Source organism: Conger conger, chromosome 18 (assembly GCF_963514075.1).
Source record: "Conger conger chromosome 18, fConCon1.1, whole genome shotgun sequence".
In the NCBI taxonomy this organism is placed as follows: Eukaryota; Metazoa; Chordata; class Actinopteri; order Anguilliformes; family Congridae; genus Conger; species Conger conger.
In genome coordinates this window covers 18,638,616-18,666,568 of record NC_083777.1, presented here as the reverse complement: position 1 = coordinate 18,666,568, position 27,953 = coordinate 18,638,616, and the positions used below count along the sequence as shown (strand labels likewise).

At 35.6% G+C, this 27,953-nt stretch overlaps 2 protein-coding genes across 5 annotated transcripts in view; one reads left to right on the top strand and one right to left on the bottom strand.

The window, feature by feature from the left end:
- The window catches only part of mypn (myopalladin), a 34,597-nt gene extending 21,382 nt beyond the window's left edge, over nucleotides 1-13,215 (top strand). For 2 of the 4 annotated variants that reach the window (XM_061227764.1, XM_061227766.1), the window contains 11 exons: nucleotides 733-1,446; nucleotides 1,921-2,065; nucleotides 3,708-3,782; nucleotides 6,827-7,048; nucleotides 7,189-7,338; nucleotides 7,661-7,743; nucleotides 8,030-8,159; nucleotides 8,661-8,868; nucleotides 9,252-9,417; nucleotides 10,110-10,243; nucleotides 12,494-13,215. In XM_061227764.1, coding sequence (XP_061083748.1) covers nucleotides 733-1,446; nucleotides 1,921-2,065; nucleotides 3,708-3,782; nucleotides 6,827-7,048; nucleotides 7,189-7,338; nucleotides 7,661-7,743; nucleotides 8,030-8,159; nucleotides 8,661-8,868; nucleotides 9,252-9,417; nucleotides 10,110-10,243; nucleotides 12,494-12,672 — 2,206 coding nt within the window. In that variant the 3' untranslated portion in view covers nucleotides 12,673-13,215. Of the gene's footprint in view, nucleotides 1-732; nucleotides 1,447-1,920; nucleotides 2,066-3,707; nucleotides 3,783-6,826; nucleotides 7,049-7,188; nucleotides 7,339-7,660; nucleotides 7,744-8,029; nucleotides 8,160-8,660; nucleotides 8,869-9,251; nucleotides 9,418-10,109; nucleotides 10,244-12,330; nucleotides 12,472-12,493 lie in introns of those variants that run through there. The other 2 variants (XM_061227765.1, XR_009706358.1) reach the window with 2 other exon arrangements.
- A 2,996-nt stretch (nucleotides 13,216-16,211) lies between these two features.
- On the bottom strand, nucleotides 16,212-16,631 carry atoh7 (atonal bHLH transcription factor 7). Its single transcript, XM_061228742.1, has one exon. It carries the CDS (start codon nucleotides 16,629-16,631, stop codon nucleotides 16,212-16,214), a length of 420 nt encoding a protein of 139 aa, XP_061084726.1.
- Nucleotides 16,632-27,953: the final 11,322 nt, after the last annotated feature.

Here is a 27,953-nt window from a genome sequence, read left to right as displayed (position 1 = left end):
TAATTATTCTCTGACTCTGACCTGGATTCTATCACCATTATTCTTAGACTTTGACTCATGATTAATGCAAGATTTACTTGGTTTCTTTTTCTTCAGCTTTCGGAGATCCATGATCACAAGAACGAAACAAATGTTTCTAGAACACAGGATTGTCATCTCTGTTTTGTTGTAATTCAGTAGTCAACCCGTATGACCCTCTTCTTTGTCTTACTTTGTTCTCTTATGACTGGACTGTCTCCAAACTGTCTTGTAAACAAACAACCGCAGCACTGTTATGATCTGTTTTACCATCTGATTTATTGTTAGACGGATGTCCTCTAAATACAAATGACCAACTATTGAAGTTCTCTATGCCCCTCTACTGAAACAGCATGCAGGTCCTATATTATGTTTTAGAGGGGTTTCCCCCCCACCCCCCCACAATACAATACCCAAGACTATCTGACTTGCAATAAATATTCCCTGTCAGCCTCTGTATGCTATTTGGAACCAGATTTTCACAAAGTTTGGACAGCAAAACTGTAAAGAGGATTTGCTTTTCATTTATTTGGCATCACTTCTAACAATAATGGTGAATAGAAAACAACAAGTAAACACAAGTTCTTATATGCTGGCCCTCTGGTTTGCAGTGGTGTGCCAATCTTTTATTCGAATAAGCAAGTTGCCCTGTTTATTTTGTTTAAGGCTACTTATGTCTGTGCATAATGTAATACATCTTGTTGTCACTTGCAGAGACTCTGTTCAACTCCAGCTTCTCCACAACCAAGTTCTACTTGAGCAACAACAAGAGAGTGTTCCTCCAAGCCAGCCGGAGACATCTCCCTGGCCCCCCACAACTTACCCTGAACCCCAGCCAACCCCCACAAAGCTCACCAATTCCACAGCCACACCCCCGTCACAGACGGTGCGTACAACCAGCACAAACATCTCCCAAAGCTTCAGTTCCAGCAACAGCAGCAACAGTATGGCACAGAGTTTCAGCTACACCAGGCCCAGGGAGTTTGTAGCCGCACAAGGCTCCCCCGTCAGCAGTCTCTCCGAGTCTCTGTCTCCCACAGAGTCCCCTGTCCCCTTTCTTAACGCCATGGCAGCACAGTTGCCCCAGAAACCTGTCGCTGAGGTCAGCACCTTTCCATTTTCTCCTACAGTCAATCCAGTTGCACCATCCCCCCCCAAGCTCATGCCAACAAGGGTCTTGAGGTCTCCCACTAGCCCCCCTGGGCTTGTTTCATCACCCCCTCCCATTCCCCACCACCTCTTTGGCTCAGCTTTCTCTCTGCGGGCTCAGTCCCCCCCGCAAGCGTCTTCCCCGACCCCCAGTGGGTCCACAGCCAGCCCCATCCAGAACCCCGTAGCCTTCCTCAGCTCCGTGCTCCCCTCCCTGCCTACTTCTCCTCCACCTCAACAGACCAACGCCATGGGTCTGCCCAGGGGCGCCCCTGTCACGTGAGTCACACTTTCAATCTATTCATCAGATCTATCTATCCATCATACCTGCAATCTATTCATCAGATCTATCTATTCATCACCCAATCAAACGATTCATCAGCAGGTACACAAACCCAGGGTTTTCATTGGACAGTTACTATGATTGTATTAAAGATGCATTAAGAAACCGTGATAAAACTGGGCTCATTTAAACATTTTTAAAGAAAACATGTTTGGCATTATACAGTACTATATAGAAAGAGACTGTATATTCTGTATAATTCCCAGCAGTAGGGAGAGAAGAAGTAGGACACACACATGGGCTCTTCCTGATTTCCAGGGGGTATGAAAGTGGTGAAACAGGCCTATAATTAGTATTTGAAAAGCAAAATGATCCTATCCCAGAATACTGGTGGCAGCCTGTTTTCATTATGGTTTTTGTTATGTAACATCTTTCCCTTGCGGTAACTGACACTACATTTTGATATGTAGACCACCCCAGGGAATGGTGAAGAGGTCCCCACGAACCCATCGATCTCTCTCAAATGAGGAGATCCGGGACAGCAAAGATACTGTTGTACAAGACCTGGAGAGGAAACTACACTTCAGAGAAGATTCTACACAAAATGGACAACAGGTATTGGCCATCAATCATTGGCTATTTAGATATTAGCTTTGATAGTGATTCTCTACCAGCTGAATAGTACGTTCCTCATTGATTTCACAGTTACAAATTCTATACATTTGCATTAAGGAGCTACAACGCTGCTTCTCAGGGCATAAGATAATAAAAATATGTCTCTTCCTGTCAGAGTGGCGAAGGGTGGTGCAGTTACTTAGGGGGATGGTTTATAGCTGTTTATAGTTTTTAACTCCCATTCTCTCATAAGAAAGGACTTCCATCCTGTTATATTGCCCCCTGCTGTCTGCTGTCCGCCAGCTCTGACAGCTGATGCATACAGATGTATTATTTAAAACCTCATTGTCCTGCCAGTGAAAAACGCAATATGGGAAATGAATGGCATCGTAGGAACATAATTGTTGAATATAAGAATGCAATATCAAAACTGGTAAACAAGAGATTCTGTATGAGAAATAAGTTGGTAGTTTAAGTAGTTCTCTAGTATTAACTCTTGTTACCAACAAAGTTTTTAAAGAAAAGACTGCTTTTATTTTGTTTGTTATGCTATGGTGTGGATTATTCTGTTTTGTGTATGTCAGTGTTTGTTTTAGAGTAATGCTGTGGTGTATGCTTCAGTCTATTTTCTCAGTTACAGATTGTGTTGTCATGTGCAGGCTGTTTCTTCTGCTTTGATCGAGGGATTTTTATGCTGACTTTCACTGGAATGATCTTTTATACTTTTTTACATATCCCTGGTACATGTGGAAAAACTTTACTTACTGCACTATTTACTGGTCGCTAGCTGTATGAAGCATTTTGAATTGATTCTTCTGTTAGGATGACAATGTGATGTGAACTATTTATACATTTATAAAAATGGATTTATCTACCATGTGCTGTCACTGACTCATACCATGTCTTGTCACTGACTCATATGGACTAATCTCAAGTCCCGTCAAAGCACAGTGATTGGTTCAACTCAATGAGTTATTGATAGCACATAATAGCCCCATCCGTTTTATGGTTCTCAAAGTCTTGCATTAAACAAATCAGTAGTAACACTTCAATTAATGACTTAATCCTCCATTATCATCCACGTCAAACATTTCATTCATCTTGTGTGTCCAGTGCATCAAACAAACACTTATTTGCATGACAACTTCTACATCTAATTTTGATGTCCAAACAGAAAGAACACTACCCTTTGATGTTTGATGTTCGAATTCTTATAATTTACTGCAGTGTGTCTGGTAACACTCCTGTAATTGCATTCCCGTTTCTGGGACCTACCTTCTAAGGTTTCTCATTCATATTTGAGATGAACTGCAACCGTGTACAGTGCAGAATTTAATATATATATTTCATATATAAATGCTGTATGTCAGAAGAACTGAAAACCTTTCTAAATGTGAGCAGCTTGAAATTAATTTCTGAGAAAAAACTGTTCATATCCTGCCAGTTATGTCACAGTGAATTGTTGGGTAATTAAATCCATTACTGTAATTATACGCATTTATGATATCCAAACATACATACACACATAAATTACTATTAAAACACACAAACTATTAGATGATATTTGTATAATTTACATACATTAAAATGTTTTTTTATTTTTATTTTGTGTGTGTGCATTATTAATGCCTGTCATTCATAGAAACCTGCATATGAGAGGCAAAGTGGCAGACAGCTTGGACCAAACAATCCCGTAACTACTTTTAATTACAATGAGGTACAAAAACATTCTAATATCATTATACTAATATCTTTTTTTACTAATATTTTATGGAATACTAACATGTTATATAATATCATCTGTATTGATAATTGTGTAATCATGTGGAAAAGAAAAATGACTGAGGTTTGTAAAATCTCCAAGGAACCACACATGATCACAGGACCACCATGCATCATTGTAACCATTCCCCCCCCCCCCCCCCCCCATCACCTTCCATAACAGTACTAAAATGTCTGGCCCTTGATATGATTGTTATGAAAAATAAACCCGCTCAACTCAATGTTATCAAATGTAACTGGCTGCTGGTCCTACAAAAGTGAGGCAAAGGACCACATTACCTTGAAACATATTTAATTTGTATTTGAAGAGTTTCATTGCAAAATCAGTATATACAGTTTTGGTGTTTTGACAAAAAGGCCAATTTGTATTACTAATAAATGGTGCTAAAATGCTACATTTCATAACTGTACAATAAATTCTTGAACTAAAATCCATCTCGACAAGAAAAAATCTATCTCAACGAGAACCTTGTTGAAGCTTGCTTTGCTATTGGAATTTCTGAAACTGAGCTGAGATACTGAGAAGATTGCAGATCACTACCTGCTCCTTCTTCATGGCCTTCTCTCAAATAAAAGGAGTTTGGGTGTTTCTCTTTTCTTAGATTCTGTTGGTGCTTGTGTTTGACTGAGCAGAGGATTTAGACCTTTCTCAGAGGCAGATCCTATAACCTCCTAGCTATGTTCCCTGATTAAAAATGAGTCTAGTCTTAATGAGGACCAGACTTTGAAGTTGCTGTAAGAACTTGACCTGCCTTAAAAAGGTACTGTTCCTTGTGGATTCATTGCATACAGGATGTTCTAACCACTCAGCAGGTTAGCGGTGTGGGTTGCTGGGGATTAAGATGTTCTCACTGGAGCTGATCTAGAAAGAGATCCCAGGACGTGATCCCAGAAATTCTTAAGAAAATGTTATCCTGTTTCTTGAAAAAAGCATTGAAAACCAGGATTCTTGTATTGTGAATTGTGAAGTATTTTGTATGCATGTGTGCAAGCATTTCAGTCTGTGTTTCAGATATTTCATGTGTATAAGCTATGTTCTGGCTTCTGGGCACGCTGAAATTCCTTTGGAATAAAGTGAAATCTCATTTTACTGTACAAATGATGTGCAAAGGGCATTTGGCATTTATCATTGTCATGGCAACAGACACCGGAAAAGCACCTGATCTGCAGCCAGCACACACTAATTGGTGAATAATTCCTTGAAACTGTTGCCAGGGTGAAGGATTTATCATGCTTCTTTTGTCTTTTATCTAAATATGCATGGAATCGTGTTTACTTAACAGCAGCGTTAACTGAAATTCTCAAAGGAGTCAGTGGGGAAGGACTGCAAATGAGTGAATAGCTAATTAGATTTCAAGCGGTGATAAGAGCTGGGTTTAAAGAGCTGATGTTTAGTGGGAATTTGTCTGGATCATAAGGGTCAACACCTCTCCTGTTATGTACGGTGCAGGGAACCCAGACGCAGACCACAGGATAATCCAAAAGAGTAGTTTTAATGTCCAGTAGTCACAAGCCAAGAGATCCAGTACACAGCCAAAAAAAGCAAAAGAATGGTCGAAAAAACAAGCGAGAGGTCAAAATCCAGAAAATCACAGGGCGAAGGTACAGCAGGGCAAAAGCAAAGTCGAAGTCAAGGCAAACGGGGTGTCTTTCAAGAATCTCTATAACAAGGCTTACAATCAATCGGCACTTATCAAGATCAACGTTCTGACAACGAGGCATACTGAGACTGAGGTTTAAATACAAGAGGGAAGGTGACAATCTAGGCGGGGCAGAGGAAAAGGTGGGCTAAACAAATGGACAACAGGTGGGGAAACACAATAGGGTAATAACATGATAACGGGAGGGAGACGAAAACGCGGACTGGATGCACGAAACAAAACATGTAAAACATACGGCTCCGGATTAGGGAGTAGACATTTGCATAGTTAGACGTAGTGATAGTTAGAGACAGGTGCGAACACTTCGCTGAAACTAAACGAGTAATCAGGGATAGCATAGGGAGGCGGAGTTATAGAACAGTGCAGAAATACTAAGAGATAGCGTTAGTGAGTTAGTTACGTGAATATTTCTAAACTACCCAATAAAAGTGATTGTTAGTTAGTTAGACAGACAGTAAGTGTATTAATCGGATTAGTACTGTACAAAACCTAGATTAGTAGTAGTTAGTAAGAATCATGCTTTACAACATTTAACTATCAAGAAAAAGCAGGAAGTAAGAATCGCGAGTTTAGAAAAAATGTTGAACCCTGAAAACTACCGTAACCACCCGAATAGTGGGGCACGCAGACAGGGGAGTGACTAGACTGATAAACATTCAGACGTAGACATAACAGGGGAGGACAATAGAGAACTGTAATGGGAAAACATAAACCAGGTACTATGAGAAATGAATGATAAACAAGAATTAATATGAAAACATACAGAACAAATACAGAAACATTACATCTCCTCTTTCTAACAGTCCTGTGTATTTCCATCCTGAAGTACTGTCCAAGCCCATGTATGCTTAGATTCAGTAATGTGTCAGTTTGTGAATAGGCTTCATGGTAGTATGACTTAACTTTATTATATTAATATTATTTATTTATATCTTATATTACCATTAAAAACATATACTTAAATGATTAATAAACTCAATTTATAGCCTTTGAAAATTGCAAAATGACCATTGAAAGCCTTGGTATTTTTGTAAGCTAATGTTCTTATTTTTAAAACAGTTGGTTTTGTAATTTGCAATTAGTTCCACAAAAACTACATACTGCATGCTAATCAAAATACTGAATGCTAACCATACTGCATACTAATAAAGCATACTGCATTGTGATCAGTCCTTCTACATACTAATCAAGCATACTGCATACTAATCATAGAAACTGCTTGCTGCATACTTATCAAAGTATTTTTTAAGCCTAATTCAATTTTGCTGTTGGAGTGAGTTAGTTAATGTTTGGAATGATTGTCCTGTGTGTTCTCCAGGAGTATCGGATCTCTAACTTTGAGCAGAGGCTGTTGAGTGAGATTGAGTTTCGCCTGGAGCGAACACCGGTCGAGGAGTCTGACGATGACGTTCAACACGATGAGATCCCCACAGGGAAGTGCATCGCACCCATCTTCGACAAGAAGCTCAAGAACTACCGAGCCATGGAGGGCGTGCCTGTGACGTTCACCTGTAAAGTAGTTGGGATACCTGTACCAAAGGTGTGCATGCTTTAAACACACTTGTTGTAAGCCTACATGCTGTTATTATATACAACACAATGTTGTATATAATAACATTGTTATAATATTGCGGCTGTGATGTGTACTGATTATTCAGGGCATTCCCCGATTTCTTTTAGGTTTACTGGTTTAAGGATGGAAAGCAGATATTGAGGAAAAATGTACATTATAAGAAAATAAGAGAGGGAGATGGAACCTGTGCTCTGCACATGGAGGCTGCCACGAATGATGATGACGGGAACTACACCGTGATGGCTGCCAATCCTCAGGTACGTTCTGCGCATTACGCGTTGACTTCAGGTGATCGTGGCCTCGATCGTGTATTGAGAATATTCAATGATACCGAAGTGAATGGGCGAAGCAGATACAACCTTTTAAATGTTTTCAATCTTTTAAACAGTATTTTTGTGTAAAACTTGACACATACTGTATGTTTAGTGCCCTATAAATGACATATCTATGAAGCAAACTCATTTGTATCAAAAAATGTCCGTCAGAACCGTGTAATTCTAAGGTCATGTAACATGCATGTATTGGTGACCAGCTCTTGTGATGTGAGTTAGCTGTATCAGAAATTTGCATGTTCTACAGGGAAGAATTAGCTGCTCTGGTCATTTGATTGTCCAAACTGGGCCCATACGCAGTCGGCTGACCCCGATGATCCATTCTCAGAGGTAAGCGTAATATAAGTGGCTTCTCCCACTGCAATTGCAATGCATGAAAACATTTCAATGAAATCATGATATAATGCTTCATTAAAAGGATTTTTGATTGTAGTATGGTACCTACGGTACATATGGTACATATGTACATACGTACAATTCATGCAACTGACGTACGATTTGTCACTGGCTACTGTATAAGTAGCACAACTGACAGGTTTCCAGGCCTAAGGCTGTTATACACAATGATGATAGTGTCTGTTTAATGTGTATATGACTGTCCTGCTGCATTTTGCAGAATACGGGCCCGGGCACAGGAAGCAGATGAAGGGGAGCCCGTTCAAGAGCGTTTCTTTAGACCCCACTTCCTCCAGGCCCCTGGGGACATGTTGGCTCATGAAGGAAGAGTCTGCAGGTTGGACTGCAAGGTAAATAATCACATTGTTGTTCTTACGGCAGGTCATTGCTTTTTCCATCCATCCACCCCCTCCATATTCAATAATATATGATTCCTCTGCTAAAGGTTCGCTTAAATCAGTCGATGCTGGTCGAGCTGCTTTAAGTTGTGGTTTCAACATTAGTTTTATCTGGAGTTTTAGTTTTCACCATTTCACCAGCCTACTGTATCCTCAGCTTAGAATCAGGTTAGAATCCCAGCTGGTCTACATGCAGTTGGAATTTAAGATTCTTTAAGAGCGGCATTGCACTGTATAAAGTTACATTGCATGAGTTTGGTAACATTGCATAAGAAGTTACATCAGCAGAGTTACATTACATGCTTATGTTTCTCAGTATTGGAGGATGATACTGATGTAAATGTTTGAAGTGATGATGCCCTTGTAGACTTGACTTCGGTCTTGACTGAAATCATGTCAGCCTAATTATATGTATGACTGCACTGTCCATAAATACTGTTTTTTATTGTCTAGGTAAGTGGGTTACCAACCCCAGACTTGATGTGGCTTCTCAACGGGAAACCTATTCTTCCGGATTTTTGCCACAGAATGCTGGTGAGGGAGAATGGAGTTCACTCCATGCTCATCGACCCACTGAAGAAAAGTGATGCAGGAACCTACACATGTATCGCAACAAACAAAGCAGGGCAGAGCTCTTTCTGTCTGGAGTTAAGCATTTTGGGTGAGAATTCTAACCTCCTGTTTCACCCCTCACACTGTAGAATAGTCTTATTCACAAAAGTTAGAACACAGTGCCACATACTGAAAAAGGTCTTTGTAACTAATAAAATTATTAGGAAATATAGTTTAGAAGATTTATTTGCATGGTGGAGTTCATTGTCGCTCACCAGAAGAGTTTTTGAAACATTGAATCAACAAGTTGGGGGGCTGTATTTTGGCACTTTTGTATAGTCCCACATTTGTGTATTCCTTTCAAAATTACCCTCTATATCTGCGTACTCAGAATGAAAATGTTTTCCCATCCAAGTTATTAACTACTGAAACTGAAGTCTGATTGTGCTGAAACGGTTGACGCTGTGCTGTGCATTTGTATTTTGCATCTAGCGAGAGAATTAAAGAGAGCCCCGATGTTTGTGGAGAAGCTCCAGAATACAGGCATTGCTGAGGGGTCCCCAGTGAGGCTGGAGTGCAGGGTTGTGGGCATGCCCCCTCCTGTCATTTACTGGAAGAAAGACAATGACTCCATTCCCATCATGAGGGAGAGATTAAGGTGAGCATCATGGACTTCTTGACTACTGTTTGTCTCATTTACTCAAATTTAGGCTCAGAAAAGGAAGAATGTGTATCCACTAGAGCCTGAGGGTTATTTAAATTTTGATATTACATCATTGCTAGCGGTGGGACGGATGGTGCTGTGGGTAGCACTGCCGCCTCACAGCAAGAAGGTCCTGGGTTCTAATCCCCGTCGGCCGGGGCCTCTCTGTGCGGAGTTTGCATGTTCTCCCCGTGTCTGCGTGGGTTTCCTCCCACAGTCCAAAGACATGCAGGTTAGGCTGATTGGAGAGTCTAAATTGCCCATAGGTACGAGTGTGTGAGTGAATGGTGTGTGTGCCCTGCGATGGACTGGCGATCTGTCCAGGGTGTATTCCTGCCTTTCGCCCAATGTATGCTGGGATAGGCTCCAGTCCCCCTGCGACTCTGTTCAGGATAAGCGGGTTAGGATAATGAATGATCAATGAATGTAATAAAATTACTTTATTATGTTTTACTGTGCAGAGAGAATTAAGTTCCTTTTACAATGAGCACCAGTAGGATATAGTCGAAAAGAAGTTATTCAATCTGCTATCATTAAGTTCAGAGCAAAAAATCAGAGCACCACTAAATGCTGAACATGTGATGACATATTACAGTTCCATTATTATGAACTTATTAATTAATATGAATTTTCATAATAATTTCCAGCATGCACCAGGATGCAACAGGATATGTTTGCCTGCTGATTCAGCCATCTAAGAAAGATGACGCTGGGTGGTACACCGTATCAGCAAAAAATGAAGCAGGAATTGTGTCATGCACAGCAAGGCTGGACATATATGGTAAGAAATAGCCTATTGTAATTTCATTATTGTGCCAGAAAACTGCTATTCATTCCTCATTCAAAAGTGTCTGTATTCTTTTGAAAACAGGGTATACGCTTCAGTGTCAATATGTTCCTGAAAGATATACTTAAATTGTTAGAGTTTATAAACAATCTAAGTCTAACATCTAAGCACTCATTTGTTAATTGATGATGGAGATATATTGAGATTTATTGGAGATTTATTCTACTGATCACCATGTTAGCCATTTTTAAATACACTAAGTTTTTTTAATGGATTTGCACTTAATTGTGATAGTGTGAAGTAGCATAGAATGAATATGCTAAGCTGTTTTCATTTTCACTCTATGCCTCTACACTAAAACCAAAGTCAGTGTTCACAAATTAATACTATTTCCCTGCTAGTTGTGTTAATGCAGTACAATTCTCTTCAGTAGCGCTCTGAGCATGTCTCTATTGTCTCAAATCCTGTGTTGCACTCTTCTGCGGTTTGATGAGCTAAATTGTCCTTCATGGTGTAAGAGAACCTGAACTGAGCCTTTTTGAATGTGCACAGTATCTTTTTGCCACCTACTGGTTATACGAACATACTGTAATCATGCAATGTACATCTGGGTCTGAGCTAACCAGCACAAAAGGATATTCATGGGGTATGCATGGCAATGCTTTGTCAAATATCTCATGGCTAAAAAATATCTATCAAGAATACTTTCTTTAGAAATATCCTTTAGCTTTGGCAAGCTTTCTAAAAACTCTTAATAATGTCCATATGTTGGCCGGCTTTCTTAAAAAACAATAATTTGCAGGTTTCGCTCTTGTCTCTGCCTCGGTTCATAGACTTTGTTACCTGAATCTTAAGAGGAAAAGAGATGGAAGCAACTACCTGGCTGAAAACTAGTTTCATTAAATGGGCTATGAGAAACAAACTTGTTTTGGCCTTTGCCATCATCAATTGTATGTGTCTTCAGTGCTGTGCTATTTAACACAAGATCAATGAGGAATGACAGGTGGATCATTATAGGGGTTCAGTCATTTGGTTGATAATTATCTACAAAATATCAAGCATCTGTCAAATAATGCTGGGATAACATGGCTTTGCCCATCATCAGGCTTTGCACAAATTTGAGTCCATGTCAGCACGAGTGTACGCTGTCATTAAAGCAAAAGAATTCAGAAATTAAATTTGTTAAATTTGGCTCAGTTAATTTGTTATGCTGATAATATCATTTGTAATGAAAAAGTTTGTATTTTCACTAGTGGTTTCAGACTTTTGGACCCCACTGTATATGTGTTAATTTCAGAACTAACTTTGAACAGTTTCCCCTGGAGCAATAGCGATTGGCATTACATCTCTTTCATCTCTTCTAGCCTTCCCACTCTGCTAGGTGCATGTGTTGTAGAGAATTTGCATGACAGTCAATCAAGTTTCAAAATAATAGCATGAAAACTCATATTGTCAGATCTGTTTCATACACTGTAGATTGACTTATATCAGGAAGACAATAGAACCGCTAATTTTACATTCTTTCTGACAGTGCACTTATCTGAGAAGTGTTAACCTCTCATTTGAAATCCAAAAGCCGACTAATTTATATTGTTTGAGAGGAAAAAAGATGCAATAAAACAGAAAAGGTGTAATGAAAACACACACCCTGGATTATATATCACATACACCGAGAACCATTAAGCTTTTCTATCTCGGATTTATACAGTAGTAATTTGGCAGCCAGACCACCAACTCCTGGTTCTCTATTCAAAATGGATTTTTATCATTGATATTTAAAAAAAGATTAAGCAAAATGACTACTGCAACACCATCACAACAGCACCACCAGAGGTCAGTACTATGAGACTGTGGTGAACTGGAACAAAGCACTACAGACCAGAAATATTTTTAGAAAACTATCTGGCAGGTCTGGCAATGCATGCATTAATGTGCCTATTTAATTCCTCCTCCTAATGAATACATTATCTGCCTTCATTTCTCTCTCTCTTTCTTCTTCTTCATATTCTGGATCATTTCCCCTGTCTGACGAACTAACAAATACCACCTCATGTCTGTACACCTGATCTTGGCTGTCAAAGACTGAGAGGGCTTCGCTTCTGCCAGCTGTCAAAGGCTCTACTGATCTCACTGTTGGGCTAACGTGCTATTGTGTTATCGTGCTCTGGAGCCCCCCCCCCTGCCTCCCTCCCTGGGAAACCCTGTGTTTGTGCTGCACTGATGATGAGTCCTCCATGTTGGCAGCTCAATGGCACCAGCAGATCCCCCAGCCCATGAAGACCTCACGGTCCCCCGGCAGCCGCTATGCTGCCCTGGCCAACCAGGGCCTGGATGTCCTCTCAGCCTTCCCAACCATGGAAAACAACCCTTTTCTTTTCACTAGCACCCCCACAGAGGCTGCAATGGAGAGTGAGGAGCTGTAGGGGGTACTGCTACATCCTCAGCGGCTCTCTCCGCTATAAATACACCTTGCCACAATTGCTGTGAATGTAACCTTTCACCGGAATTGCACCTTTACTAAAGTCCATTTAAGACCACATCTTTCAGGTGTAAAACAGTCATTGCACAAAATAGGAAACATCTTGATAGGTTTTTGACTCGCTGTAATGAGTTATTCCTAGCAATAACTCCTAGTATTAATTTTAAAAGGCTTTTTTGTTGTATATTGTTCAGGTTTTTTCTACTACCTGTTAAATGTGATGGTGACACTAGGGCTGAAAAAGCTAACACTCATGTTAGCGTACCTTACAATTTTTCCTTTGTTTTAGATATTATGTTTGAATTTCTTTTCTTGTTTTTTAATGCCAAATTATCATTATAAAAAGATAGTATCTTCATATAATTTAAGGATATCATTTATATTATAACAGATTTTGTGGTCCTATAAGATAAACTGAGCTTATATGCATATACAGTAGAATGTTATTAAAGATGCAATAAAAAATTATATATGGGAAAGTACTGAACCAATAACTGTCTTGAATTTGTTTCCAGAGAGAGTAATGAAACTGTTCAGCGTTTCTCTCTATAATCACTTCTTTCATGTGAATTACTAATTTTATTATTTTTTTCCTTGTGAAGAGTCTGGGGCTGAAATCCTATCATTACTGCGGTTTGTACTGTGCAAGTTTTGCTTGACTCAAGTGTCCTTTCAGTAGTTAAAAATTAAACACATTTAGCTAAATATCTATCTCTATGTAAAGGCTAAAAAGTAGCAGAAGCACGTGGCAGTAGGGGTTCTGTATAAACTCCACTAACAGCAATTTTTAAAACAATTCAATTGAGTAATGGCTTTAACTTAGTTTAAGGGCTCTATCTTCATAGTCTTAGTCATAGTCCCTTCAGCTAAATGTGCGTTTTCTAGATTTTTCCATCTAATGCTAAATCACACACTATATACATGATATGTTTAATGGACAGCCATTGCCCTAAAATTGGCCATTGGCCAGTTTTATTAGTCATACTGCAATTGTCTATTCGGATCAATATTATGACCATCCATTATGACATTTGTATTTTTATTATTTTTGATAAAAATGCACTATAATAGTCTTTCAGATTGTAATATTGGTATTTTGCATCTTGCCATAATTAATTCCTAATTGCATCTCTTTGAAACTACTGCTGCCTTGCATCAAGTCCAAGATAGAGCCCTAAGTCTTTCATTTCAAATATTTCTGCTGTACAAAATTCAGTCAAAATCATAACCGTTTCCATTCAAAGTGTTCAATGTTGCACATTAATTTCAGGAATGCAGTTATGGTGGAAAAGTTATTTTATTAGTAGACTGAAATGTTGAATCTACATATTAAAACAGTTAGTCATGTTTTAGTAAAATGGTTTTAAAGATCATAGTAAATATCCAAATAAATAAGGCAAAAATTAGGGACTTTAAGTATACAGTACATACTTTAAATAGGTTTCAGTACATAGGGTGTTTGATTTTAAAGTACATATTATATTAATGTAAAGTTGCATCAATTTTGAAGTATTTTTTTCTGTTAATAAAGTTATATTTATTCAAAAAATGTGTTCGAATATTTTTGAATTGATATTTGGTCAGTAGCTGAAAAGCAATATACCAGAGGAATTATTGTGTAATTATACCATGCCATTTCACTATCAATATCTGTGACTAAATATAGATTAAAAATACAATATTTTGTTTGGTTTTAAATGTAGAAATGTCAATTTCAAGAAGCCATTTTGACTCTTTTCAGTTCATTCTGGTTTGATGGATAACAATAGTATCTAGTGGAGCGCAGTATAAGCTTTCCAACAGCATATGGCATGTCTTATTGGAAGCTTAAAACATTTATTGAGAGCTGTGCATGAATGGTTGCTTCAGCACAGCATTGTGCAGTCAATGATAATGTATGCAGTTAAAAACAAGCACTCCTTGTGGCATAATTGTAGTTTTCCTTTGGTTTTTGGAAGATTTGACTAATTATGCCATCTCAGCTAAAGCAAATTCTCAGTGGATCTGAGTGGGTCAGAAGAGGACCAAGCATGAAGTCTAGTGAGGATACATACAAACATTGCAAAGATGTACGTATTACTGCTTATAGAATTTAAATTATTTATATTGTCATATATTCGATATTGTAATATTCACACTGGTCGTAATACACAACTGTTTGGATAGGTTTTGGACTCCTTGATATCATAGATTTGGAGGCACTAAAGAGTCCAAGCGTACACTGTTTATATTTTACTTCATAGATCTTTTGTACTGTGCATATTGCCCTCAGATGTTGTGTGCTTGTGTTATGTTCTAGAACGTGCACTGTATAGTTTTACCTGCTTTACATAAGTGGCTCTCAGTATTTCAGTTTTAAGTCTCTGTGCTACATACGGAGTTATGGCCTTCAATAGAACAATACATAAACAGGCAAGGATTGGTTAAATAAGCTGGTGCTGCAAATGAGATGAGGGAGAACACAGGGATCAGCTCTTGATGGTGGTCTGTAGACTGCATTGGCTGTGGGTGGTGAGGGTTTTCTCCTGGTTGTTCTGGGCTCAGGGTTCTCAGTTGCTACATAAAATATACCGTGGGTCAGATTTGATTTCACTTATATCGAAGTATAGCTTTGATTCATTTTTCCAGCCCTTGTGGTTTTTCCAACACAATTTGAAGTCATAATCTCTCTCAGGGACAGTTTTATCATGGTTCTTATCCTAGGTTCAATATTTATTGCTATAGATGGGGTAACATAATGGCTTCACAGTTGAAAGTAAGTAACTAAAAAGAACTAGTACAATACATTGCAATAACATTCTACATTCTGCAGTCGGTTTAATTGCGCATAACAATGTTTAATCTCAAATAATGTGCATAAAAAATTTACACTCATTTATACAGCTGAGAATATATTTTTATTTAATATGAAAATACATATAGAAATCGTGCCATGCCACAATGACACTCAACAATAAATAACTCATGTTAGCATAGGAATAGCACTTTACCAATACAGAAATATTTTCTAATACAGTATCAGAAAAATTCCAAAATTCTCTGAAACAGTCTCATAAAAAAAGTATTTTAAAATATCAGTGCCACCCAGTCACAGGTTTTCATTTCATATGCATATTAGAGGCACAGTTTAAAGACTTATTTAAACAATGATTGTGAAACTTCATTCCTTGAATGATGTCACTTGAACAATGATTTCGAATAAGAATTCTTACAAATATTCAGTGAATGTCATTACATTCATACATTTTACTGGCTGCTTTAGTTATGTCGATGAAAACAATTTCAGAATTAAGTTGTTTATATTTTGCGGAAAGTTATTTCTTCTACTTGGTGAAATCAAAGCATTGTTGTTAATATTCAAATGCAATACACGTAACATGTAATTTAATATAAAAAAACAATATGCAATACAAATGTATTTACCCTGGAGTAGATATAAATGTAGGACCATATAGAAGAAGAGGAATGTTCAATATCCTTGATCTAATTAGTCATGTGGAAGCAGTCGCACTGATAAAGAGAGGGTTGAAGATGCTCTTTGCTTTCTGGCGAACTTTGTCCAAAATAACAAGGGTAGCTCTCTTGCTGTAAACTGTCAATGTGCAGGTCCAGCCACTGACAGTGGGGGGCACTGTGCCTCCTGGCATCTATCAGAATCCGATTGAGGGCCATTATGTAGCTCAGAGCCATTTGTAGTGTTTCATACTTTGAGAGTTTTTTGTCCTGGCTCCACTGCGGGACGACTTTGCGCAGACGGTCGAACGCTGTGTTCAGACCCTCCATCCTCTTCCGCTCGCGAGCATTGGCTGCCATCCTCCGGCGTGTCACGTTCTCATACTTCTCCGGACTTTGAGACTCCATTTCAGAGCCGGAATCAGTAGAGCAGGACTGATAAGACCTCATATTTCAGGAGGATTAATCGCCAAGTACATCCAAAAAGTCCTTGTCCCACAGAAGTGGCTTTCCACACACACTTCTGAGAAAGCTGGAAAAGCCAACCTCTGATTAATTGCCCCTCACAAGATTTGCTGATTAACCTCTGCAAAGTATCAGTGCATCAGCAGAAGTTTCTCCTTAATATAGATCTGTAAATCTGATGGCGATTGAGCTTAACTCCGGCACAGCCAGGCTCTGTAGTGTGCTCCCCTGTGTGGGTGGAGGGCTTTTATATGATGGAGAAGGGAGGTGAACAGGTGGCAGCAGGTGGAGAAGCTTCAGTCTGCCCCCCATCCAAGCTGTGGAAAGCACAGACACCCAGAAATATTAATGAAATGCCAATTAACGCAGGCTTGGTGTGCAGTCACAGACATGCATTATAAAAACTGAAAAAATACCATCTGGCTCAGGCTAGGGAATCCTTGAAAGTGACAAAATTACATGGAGGTGCTTTTCTTGATTTATAATGCTGTGTCCAGTAATGTTCCCATAAATGTATATTTTATATATTACTTTTTTCTTTCTCTATGATGAACAGCAACAGAAATATAAAATGTAATGTCCAAAAATTATTATTAATTAGAATGTTATTATAATTTGTTGCAATTATCAATTCATTTCAATATATATATATATATATATATATATATATATATATATACATATATATATATACTGAGCTGGACTGGTCTCTGAAGTGACATATGTTAAATGTAGATCAAGAAAAGCTTTCTATAATTAATCTGATGTCAGTATTTATGAGGGTTGCAATATTTAATTACCACTTTACAAATATAAAAACCACATATAGTTTTTTCATTAATAATTGAATGTCATTACGGAATTCATTATTTAATATATATTTGTAAATAAAACTGTTCATTAAGTACTACATTACCATTTAAATATCAGGTTCAACATATGGATGTCATGTTCCCCATTAGCCAATTACTGGCCAGCAGATAAGTTGTCATGTTCACCATTAGCCTATCATAGACCAAGTTTAGAAGGTGAGTCAGGTTAGCTGATGACTGGCTAAGCAAATTGCTATTGATTTTTTAAATATTGTGATAATGACTTTTATTTTATTATTCTGGTACTGTTCACCCTCTGCAGCCTTTTTCATTGAATGCTGAACATAATATTTGGGGAAATGTTTTGGTACAGTACTTTCAGTGGATACAGGCAGAGTAATTTACAAATAACCAAAAAAAAACAACAAAAAAAACAGTTTTAAATATAAACACAGAAAATGTGCAAACCATATAAGTATGATTTTCACAAGAAAATGTATAGCAAAAATAAGGAAATATATTGCAAATTAAATGTGTAAAAAAATTCAGTTTACTAGAAACATTGCCCTGAAAATGTTGTCTTGAAATTGTATTAATTTAGACTCTTAAGACAAAATAATGATATCATCATGAACCATGATGTTTTCATTTATTTATTATGTTATTATATTATTTAGCTTGTTTGAAATATTCACATCTCTTGCTGCATTTTGGAAGAAAAAAATATTGAGCATGAGCGAAGAATAACAACAATGCTTGCAGCAGACATGGTCAATAAAGTGGTTCCTAACTGAATCACGCCATGGTAGTAATCAGAAATATTCTTACGCTGGGCTTCACACATTTACATCTATGGTATAAATAATTAATCTGTCTAGTGCTCTGAAAAATGGAGACAGACAGGAAATAATGTGTGTAACTGCCTTACATTCACATCTGTTACTAATGACTTCAACAAATCTGTGGTGGAGAGCATAACCCCTCCAACCACCCCCCCCTCCCCACCAGACCCGCCCGAGAGCACAGTGTCACAGTAAGTCTGTTTACAAATGCAGTCACATAGTTCAATGCTACAGTTGTACCTCCTGTTTTCTTTATCTTTATCTTTGTTTTTTGTTTTTGTGTATGGTTTCAGAAATTACAATGCAGCTTGTCACCTTTTTTGGTTGTTTTTTTGTTTTTTAAAACATAATTTATGAGGATTTTTTAAAACTCCTACATTTTTTACTCCTAAATTTGTCAAAGGTGCTTACTTTGCCTTTCTGATTTGTGGGTGGGATAAAAAAGTTCAATACTAAAATATTCTCAGGGCTTAAGACATTGAAACTGGATGTTTTCAATAAATCCATGTGTCTCTGTAAGTGATTATGGGACATTATTATGATTGGGTCATTTCTGCCATGCAAGCTTCTGCTGTCTAGTCATTTAGCTCTGGGTGGGTGATTTAGTTGTGCAAAGAGGCATATAATCCACCAGTCTGATTCATTGATCATAGATTGGTGCATTTGACCAGCTGTTCCTGCCAGCCTCTACTAAAGGGACCTTTCAAATGTTCCCGTTTCCCCACAGACCACACCACCCATACCCGTCTGGGAGTGGCGCTTGCTCCCTCAGTTCAACAGCCTGATATGTCTCCAGTCCATATGTCACAATGATGGAATGAAATGCATGTCTGATTTTACTGTCATTTAGCATACAAGAATACTCACATTGATGCCTCAAATATTCCCACAGACGTGGCCGAAGAGTGATTAAGTTTTGGTCTCAGTTATAGTTGGAAGAAATACATAGGCTCACACTCTAACAGAGCACAAAGCATCTGCTAAATGAGGCAATTTGTTGTCAATAGGTCATCAAAGGTGAAAATAATTTCATGCCTATTTGAACCTTTCAAAATTGGTATGAGGATTCATGCTGAATAAGCTAATGTGAATTATCTACTAGCCATGATCCATTCAACAGAGAATATAAGCTTTGAAATAGAAATAAATATTTTAAATTGTAGCTTACTTTCAAAAAGAAATCAGCGAATTGTATTTTTACAGATGGTCCTGACTAACACTACAGAGGGTGAAGACAACAAAGAAAAACTGTCTCTAGTGCATTTTAATAAATCAAACCTCAGTTTATTTTTTAATAATACAAGTAGTATTCACAAAAATTACCCTGACAGACAAACATATTTCGATTCATCATTTGAGAAAATGAGTGAAGCCACAAAAGTAAGTAATATTTCATTAAATATTTTCTTCATGTCATATTTCACCTCTTTCATTAACACACGAGAGCACCACCATATTAAAACCATATGATTTCATGATTAAAAATGCTTTAAACAGTACAAACTCTATAAAGTCTATAAACACATCATATTTAATTATATGATATGTCTACTGACATAAGTAGATAATCTAAATTAAGACCACTCCCCATTTTTCAAAATGCATAGGATCTATTCTTACATACGTATGTATTTTGTACATATGACTAGAGTCTTATACATTTTTCTCATCAATACATTTTTTGCTAATCTTTATAAATAAAGTATCGTCAATAAAAAGCTAAAATTCTAAATGTTTAGACAGAAGAGCAATCATGTTCATTCAAAAGGCCTGGTAAAAGAAAGAAACAAAAAAAATTTCAAGACACTTATTGGGAAAATCCATGTCCAGAGATCTGCTAAATACTTAAAACTATAGTTTTATGTCATACATTATGAAAATTAGGAAATGAATTATAAAAAGAAAATTGTATTCATTTATTTTACCAGGCCTGTTGTATAAACATGATTGCTCATCTGTGTAAATGTAAAAATGACATATTTAGAATCTTTTTTTTTTCTGATTTTGGAGATAAGACATGGTCTTAATTATTTTTTTTATTTTCACTGCACATGCCTTTTTCCCCATGAATGTCATAAAACCTAAATATTCATGTATTTTACCATGGCTGTTGAATTAACATGATTGCTCATCTGTCTAAATGTGAAAATTACATTTGCATTTTTTCACCATTTTCACCAAACATGCATTTTCCCAAAAATAATTCTTAAAACATATTTGTATTCATTTATTTTACCATGCCTGTTGAATAAACAAGATCTTTCTAAATTTGAAAAGAACATATTTGGAATTTGTGCAATTTTTCACCATTTTGGAAATAAGACTATAGTCTTAAGAATTTAGCAGAATTTTCCTGAACATGGATTTTCCAAATGTGTGTTAAAAAAAATTATATTAATTTATTTTACAATGCCTTTTGAATACCCATGATTGCTCATCTGTCTAAATTTGAAAATGACGTATTTGGAATTGCTGCATTTTTTCACCATTTTGGACATAGGACGATAATCTTATGTATTTAGCAAATTTTTGCTGGACATGCATTTTTGCAATAAGTGTCTTCAAAAAAATTGTATTCATTTATTTTACCATGCCTGTTGAATAAATATGATTGCTCATCTGTCTAATTGTGAAAATGATGTATTTGGAATTTTTGACTTTTTTCACCATTTTGGACATAAGACTTATGTCTTATGTATACATGTCACATGTATTGAACAGATTTTCACTGGACATGCATTTTCCCAATAAGTGTCTTCAAACATTTTGTATTCATTTATTATACCATGCCTGTTGAATAAACATGAATGCTCATCTGTCTAAATGTGAAAATGATATATTTGGAATTTTTGAATTAATAATTACTTATTTCATTGTGAATGTGAACAGAACACCAATCGCTTCACATCTATATAATGAAATGGAATTTTCTTTTTTTCACCATTTTTGGACATAAGACTAAAGTCTTATGTATTTTGCCAAATTCCACTGAAATTAAGTTTTCTACAGAAAAATCATCAGAGACATTAATAATTGTTTATTTCATTGTGAATTTGAACAGAACACCATTCCCTTCACATGTATATAATAAAATGGGATTGTATTTTTTTCACATTTTTAGACAAACAACTAAAATTTTATGTATTTTGCCAATTTCGACTGAAATGCATTTTTCTTCTGAGAAATCGTCAGAGACATTAATAACTATTTATTTCAGTGTGAATGTGAACAGAACACCATTCCCTTAATATCTATATAATAAAATGGAATTGTTTTTTTTTCTGCATTTTTGGACAAACGACTAAACTCTTATTTATTTCGCCATTTTCCACTGAAATGCATTTTTCTTGAAAAAAGATTTCCGAGGCAATTTAAATAATTATTTTCACGGTGAATGTGAACAGAACACCATTCCCTTCACATCTTTATAATGAAATGAATTTTCTTTTTCCCCCCCATTTTTGGAGAGAAGACTAAAGTCTTATTTGATTCATCATTTTCCACTGAAATGCATTTTTCTTCATAAAAGTTTTCCGAGGCATTTTAAATAATAATTTACACTGTGAATATGATCTGAACACCATTCCCTTCACATCTTTATAATGAAATGGATTTTCTTTTTTGTTCTGCATTTTTGGACAAACAACTTAAATCTTATGTATTTCGCCATTTTCCACTGAAATGCATTTTTTTTCATAAAACTCATTCTTCACAATTACATTCGTAATTATTTTTTTCATTCTGAATATGAATAGAACACCATTCCCTTCACATCTATGTAATAAAATGGAATTGTATTTCTTTCTATTTTTTGGACAAAAGACTAAAGTCTTATTTATTTCGCCATTTTCCACTGAAATGTATTTTTCTTCATAAAAATCTTCAGAGACATTCATAATTATTTATTTCATTCTGAACATGAACAGAAGACCATTCCCTTCACATCGATATAATAAAAAGGAATTGTATTTTTTTCACCATTTTAAGGCATATGACTAAAGTCTGATTTATTTCGCCATTTTCCACTGAAATGCATTTTTCTTCAAAAAAAATTTCCGAGGCATTTTAAATAATTAATTTCACCATGAATATGACCAGAACGCCAATCCCTTCACATCTGTATCCTAAAAATGAATTTTATTTTTTTCACCATTTTTTGAGATGAGACTAAATTCTTATTTATTTTGCCAATTTCCACTGAAATGCATTTTTCTTCGTTAAAGTTTTCCAAGAGCTTTAAATAATAAATTTCCCTGTGAATGTGACCAGAACACCATTCCCTTCACATCTATATAACAAAATGGAATTTTATTTTTTTCACATTTTTAGACATAAGACATTTTAAATAATTACTTTCACCATGAATGTGAACAGAACACCATTCCTTTCACATCTATATAATAAAATGGAATTGTCAAGACTAAATTTTTATGTATTTTGCCAATTCCCACCAAAATAAATTTTTCTTCATTAAAGTTTTCCAAAACATTTTAAATAATTAATTTCACTGGGAATGTGACCAGATCACCATTCCCTTTATATTGATATAATAAAGGTGAATTTTATTTTTTTCACCATTTTTGGACATAAGACTAAATTCTTATGTATTTTGCCAATTCCCACCTAAATACATTTTTCTTCATTAAACTTTTCCGAGACATTTTAAATAATTAATTTCACCGTGAATATGACCAGAACACCAATCCCTTCTCATCTATATAATACAATAGAATTGTATTTCTTTCTAATTTTTGGATATAAGACTAAATTCCGAGACATTTTAAATAATTAATTTCACTGTGAATGTGACCAGAACACCATTCTTTTCATATCGAAATAATAAAGGTGAATTTTATTTTTTTCACCATTTTTGGACATGAGACTAAAATCTTCTGTATTTTGCCAATTTCCACTGAAATGCATTCTTCTTCATTAAAGTTTTCCAAGACATTTTAAATAATTATTTTCACCGTGAATGTGAACAGAACACCATTCCCTTCACATCCTTATAATGAAATGGATTTTCTTTTTTTCACATTTTTGGAGAGAGGACTAAAGTCTTATTAATTTCGCCATTTTCCATTGAAATGCATTTTTCTTCATAAAAATCTTCAGAGACATTCATAATTCTTTTTTTCATTCTGAATGTGAACAGAACACCATTCCCTTCACATCTATATAATAAAATGGAATTGTTTTTTTTTCCCCATTTTTGGACATAAGACTAAATTCTTATGTATTTTGCCAATTCCCACCTAAATACATTTTTCTTCATTAAAGTTTTCTGAGACATTTTAAATAATGAATTTCACCGGGAATATGACCAGAACACCATTCCCTTCACATCTATATAATAAAGTAGAATTGTATTTCTTTCTCATTTTCGGACAAAAGACTAAAGTCTTATTTATTTTGCCAATTTCCACTGAAATGCTTTTTTCTTCATTAAACTTTTCCAAGATATTTTAAATAATTAATTTCACTGGGAATGTGACCAGATCACCATTGCCTTTATATTGATATAATAAAGGTGAATTTAATTTTTTTCACCATTTTTGGAAGTAAGTCTTATTTATTTCGCCATTTTCCACTGAAATGCATTTTGCTTCATAAAAATCTACAGAGACATTCAAAATTATTTTTTCATTCTGAATGTGAATAGAATACCATTCCCTTCAGATCTATATAATAAAATTGAATTGTTTTTTTTGTTTCCCATTTTTGGACATAAGACTAAATTCTTATGTATTTTGCCAATTCCCACCTAAATACATTTTTCTTCATTAAAGTTTTCTGAGACATTTTAAATAATGAATTTCACCGGGAATATGACCAGAACACCATTTCCTTCACATCTATATAATAAAGTAGAATTGTATTTCTTTCTCATTTTCGGACAAAAGACGAAAGTCTTATTTATTTTGCCAATTTCCACTGAAATGCTTTTTTCTTTATTAAACTTTTCCAAGATATTTTAAATAATTAATTTCACTGGGAATGTGACCAGATCACCATTCCCTTTATATTGATATAATAAAGGTGAATTAATTTTTTTTCACCATTTTTGGAGATAAGTCTTATTTATTTCGCCATTTTCCACTGAAATGCATTTTGCTTCATAAAAATCTACAGAGACATTCAAAATAATTTTTTTCATTCTGAATGTGAATAGAATACCATTCCCTTCACATCTATATAATAAAATAAAATTGTATTTTTTTTTTACCACATAAGACTAAATAAGGCTAAATTCTTATGTATTTTGTCAATTCGCACCTAAATAAATTTTTCTTCATTAAAGTTTTCTGAGACATTTTAAATAATTAATTTCACTGTGAATATGACCAGAACACCATTCCCTTTACATCCATATAACAAAATAGAATTTAATTTCTTTCAAATTTTTGGACAAAAGACTAAAGTCTTATTTATTTTGCCATTTTCTACTGAAATGCATTTTTCTTCATAAAAATCTTCAGAGAGATTAATAATTCTTTTTTTCACCGTGAATGTGACCAGAACACCATTCCTTTCATATCGATATAATAAAGGTGAATTTTATTTTTTTTTACCATTTTTGGACATAAGTCAAAAATCTTTTGCATTTTTCCAATTTCCACTGAAATGCATTCTTCTTCATTAAAGTTTTCCAAGACATTTTAAATAATTATTTTCACCGTGAATGTCAACAGAACACCATTCCCTTCACATCCTTATAATGAAATGGATTTTCTTTTTTTCACATTTTTGGAGAGAGGACTAAAGTCTTATTAATTTCGCCATTTTCCATTGAAATGCATTTTTCTTCATAAAAATCTTCAGAGACATTCATAATTCTTTTTTTCATTCTGAATGTGAACAGAACACCATTCCCTTCACATCTATATAATAAAATGGAATTGGTTTTTTTTTTCCCATTTTTGGACATAAGACTAAATTCTTATGTATTTTGCCAATTCCCACCTAAATACATTTTTCTTCATTAAAGTTTTCTGAGACATTTTAAATAATGAATTTCACCAGGAATATGACCAGAACACCATTCCCTTCACATCTATATAATAAAGTAGAATTGTATTTCTTTCTCATTTTCAATCAAAAGACTAAAGTCTTATTTATTTTGCCAATTTCCACTGAAATGCTTTTTTCTTCATTAAACTTTTCCAAGATATTTTAAATAATTAATTTCACTGTGAATGTGACCAGGACACCATTCCCTTCATGTCAATATAAAAAAGTGGAATTCACCATTTTTGGACTTGGTCTCATGTATTTTTCCAATTTCCAGAACACCATTTTCTTCACATCTATATAATAAATCAGAATATTTTTTTTTTTTTTACCATTTTTGGACAATAATCTTAATAATCTAATTTCCACTGAAATGCATTTTTCTTCATTAAAGTTTTGAGACATTTTACATAATTTATTTCACCATGAATGTGACCAGAACACCATTCCCTTCACATCTATATAACACATATAATTACTCATTTATTTTACCATGCCTGTTGAATAAACATAACATGTTTACTCTTCAAGGGTTCTGATTATCTGTATGTTTACACTAGGACTCGGAACTGTACTGTCCTCTCAGGTCCTTTTAGCACTCATACTTGTGTTTGATTTGCACTTCATTGTACGTCACTCTGGATAAGAGTGTCTGCTAAATGCCATGTAATGTAATATAATGTAATGTAATGATTGCTCACCTGTCTAAATGTAAAAATGACAAATTTCAAATTTTCACATTTTTCCAAATTTTGGATATGAGACTATTGTCTTAAGTATTTTTCTGATTTTCCATTAACTTACATTTTCCAAAAAAATGTCTTAAACATATTTGTATTCCTTCATTTTACATGCCTGTTGATTAAACATGATTGCTCATCTGTCTAAATGTAAAAATTACATATTTAGAATTTTAGCTTTTTTCCATATATTGGACATAAGACTTTATATTCTTCTGTATTTTTATCATTTTCCACTGTAATCAGTTTTTCCATATAAATATCATCAATCACATTTTTATTGATTTATTCCACCATGGATTTTGAAAAAAGAGTCTCATGTATTTTTTACCTTTCCATTGAAATAACTTTCTCAATATAAATGTTACCTAGCTTTTTTTGCATTTTGAAGGTAAAACAGAAGCTTTATATATTTTTCGAAATTTCCATTGAAATAACATTCACAACTTGAAACACATTTTTTAATCATTTTTACATAATGTTTTTTTTGAATAAACAAGATTTCTCATATCTCTGAATAAAAAATGGCATGAACATTTTCTTGCATTTTTTATTTTAAATGTTTTTGCATTATGAACATAAGAATTGCCACCAAAATTAACCTTCTCAACATACATTTTTATTAATTTATTACACCACAGCTATTGAATAAAAATAATTTCTAGATGAAAAACCATATATTTACAATTATTGTATTTCTTTTAAGGGCGGCACGGATGGTGCAGTGGGTAGCACTGCCGCCTCACAGCAAGGAGGTCCTGGGTTCGAATTCCCGTCGGCCGGGGCCTCTCTGTGCGGAGTTTGCATGTTCTCCCCGTGTCTGCGTGGGTTTCCTCCGGGTACTCCGGTTTCCTCCCACAGTCCAAAGACATGCATGTTAGGCTGATTGGAGAGTCTAAATTGCCCGTAGGTATGAGTGTGTGAGTAAATAGTGTGTGTGCCCTGTGATGGACTGGCGACCCGTCCAGGGTTTATTCCTGCCTTTCGCCCAATGTATGCTGGGATAGGCTCCAGCCCCCCTGCGACCCTGTTCAGGATAAGCGGGTTCAGATAATGGATGGTATTTCTTTTATATTTTGGACATAAGACTATAGTCTTAAGTATTAGTCACTCTCTCAACATAAATTTATTGAAATATATATATGTTTTATTACACCATTGTTCTTGAATAAACATTATTTCTCATACATAAACCACGAGAGGAGCAGGGCTGCAGCAGGCCGAGGTACAGAGCTGGAGCAGTCAGTGAAGTCATGATGAGGTAAAAGGCTTTATTGGTGAACTCAGGACAAGGGAAGGGCAGGGGCACCAGGGGAAAAAAAGATAGTACCAGCTCACAGAATAAGATGTAGTCTCCGTGGCAGAGCTTAAACCCGATTTATATTGATGTTCTAACCCTGCAGTAGCTAACTCTGACCATGCGTCATGAGACTAATCTAGCTTCTAGCTTGAGCTGGGTTGGGGGGGGGGGGGGGCTTGGAATAATAATGGGTCTAATTTCTAATAAATAAATTATAAATTATACCCTGATAATATCTCAACCTTGAATTATAAGTAAGTAAGTTGCAAATAAGTCCAAATTCCGTCCCACATTCCCACTGGTTTTACAGAACCTTGCAGAAAATTAATTATATGGATGTACATGCCAAACCTCATTGGAATTATATACAGAAGACAGTGCTTTGGTCAGATGAGACCAAAATTGATACACACCATTGGCATGCTTGGCGGCCAAAGAGGAATGCAAATAAGGCACCTCATACACCTGTAAAATACGGAAGCAGGTCATGTTTTTGAGATGTTTTGGTGGTCCAGGGGCACTATTTAAAATCAATGACAGAATTAATTCATTGAAGTACCAGGAACTTTTGCCAGAAAGTCTGGTGATCTCACCTAGGAAGC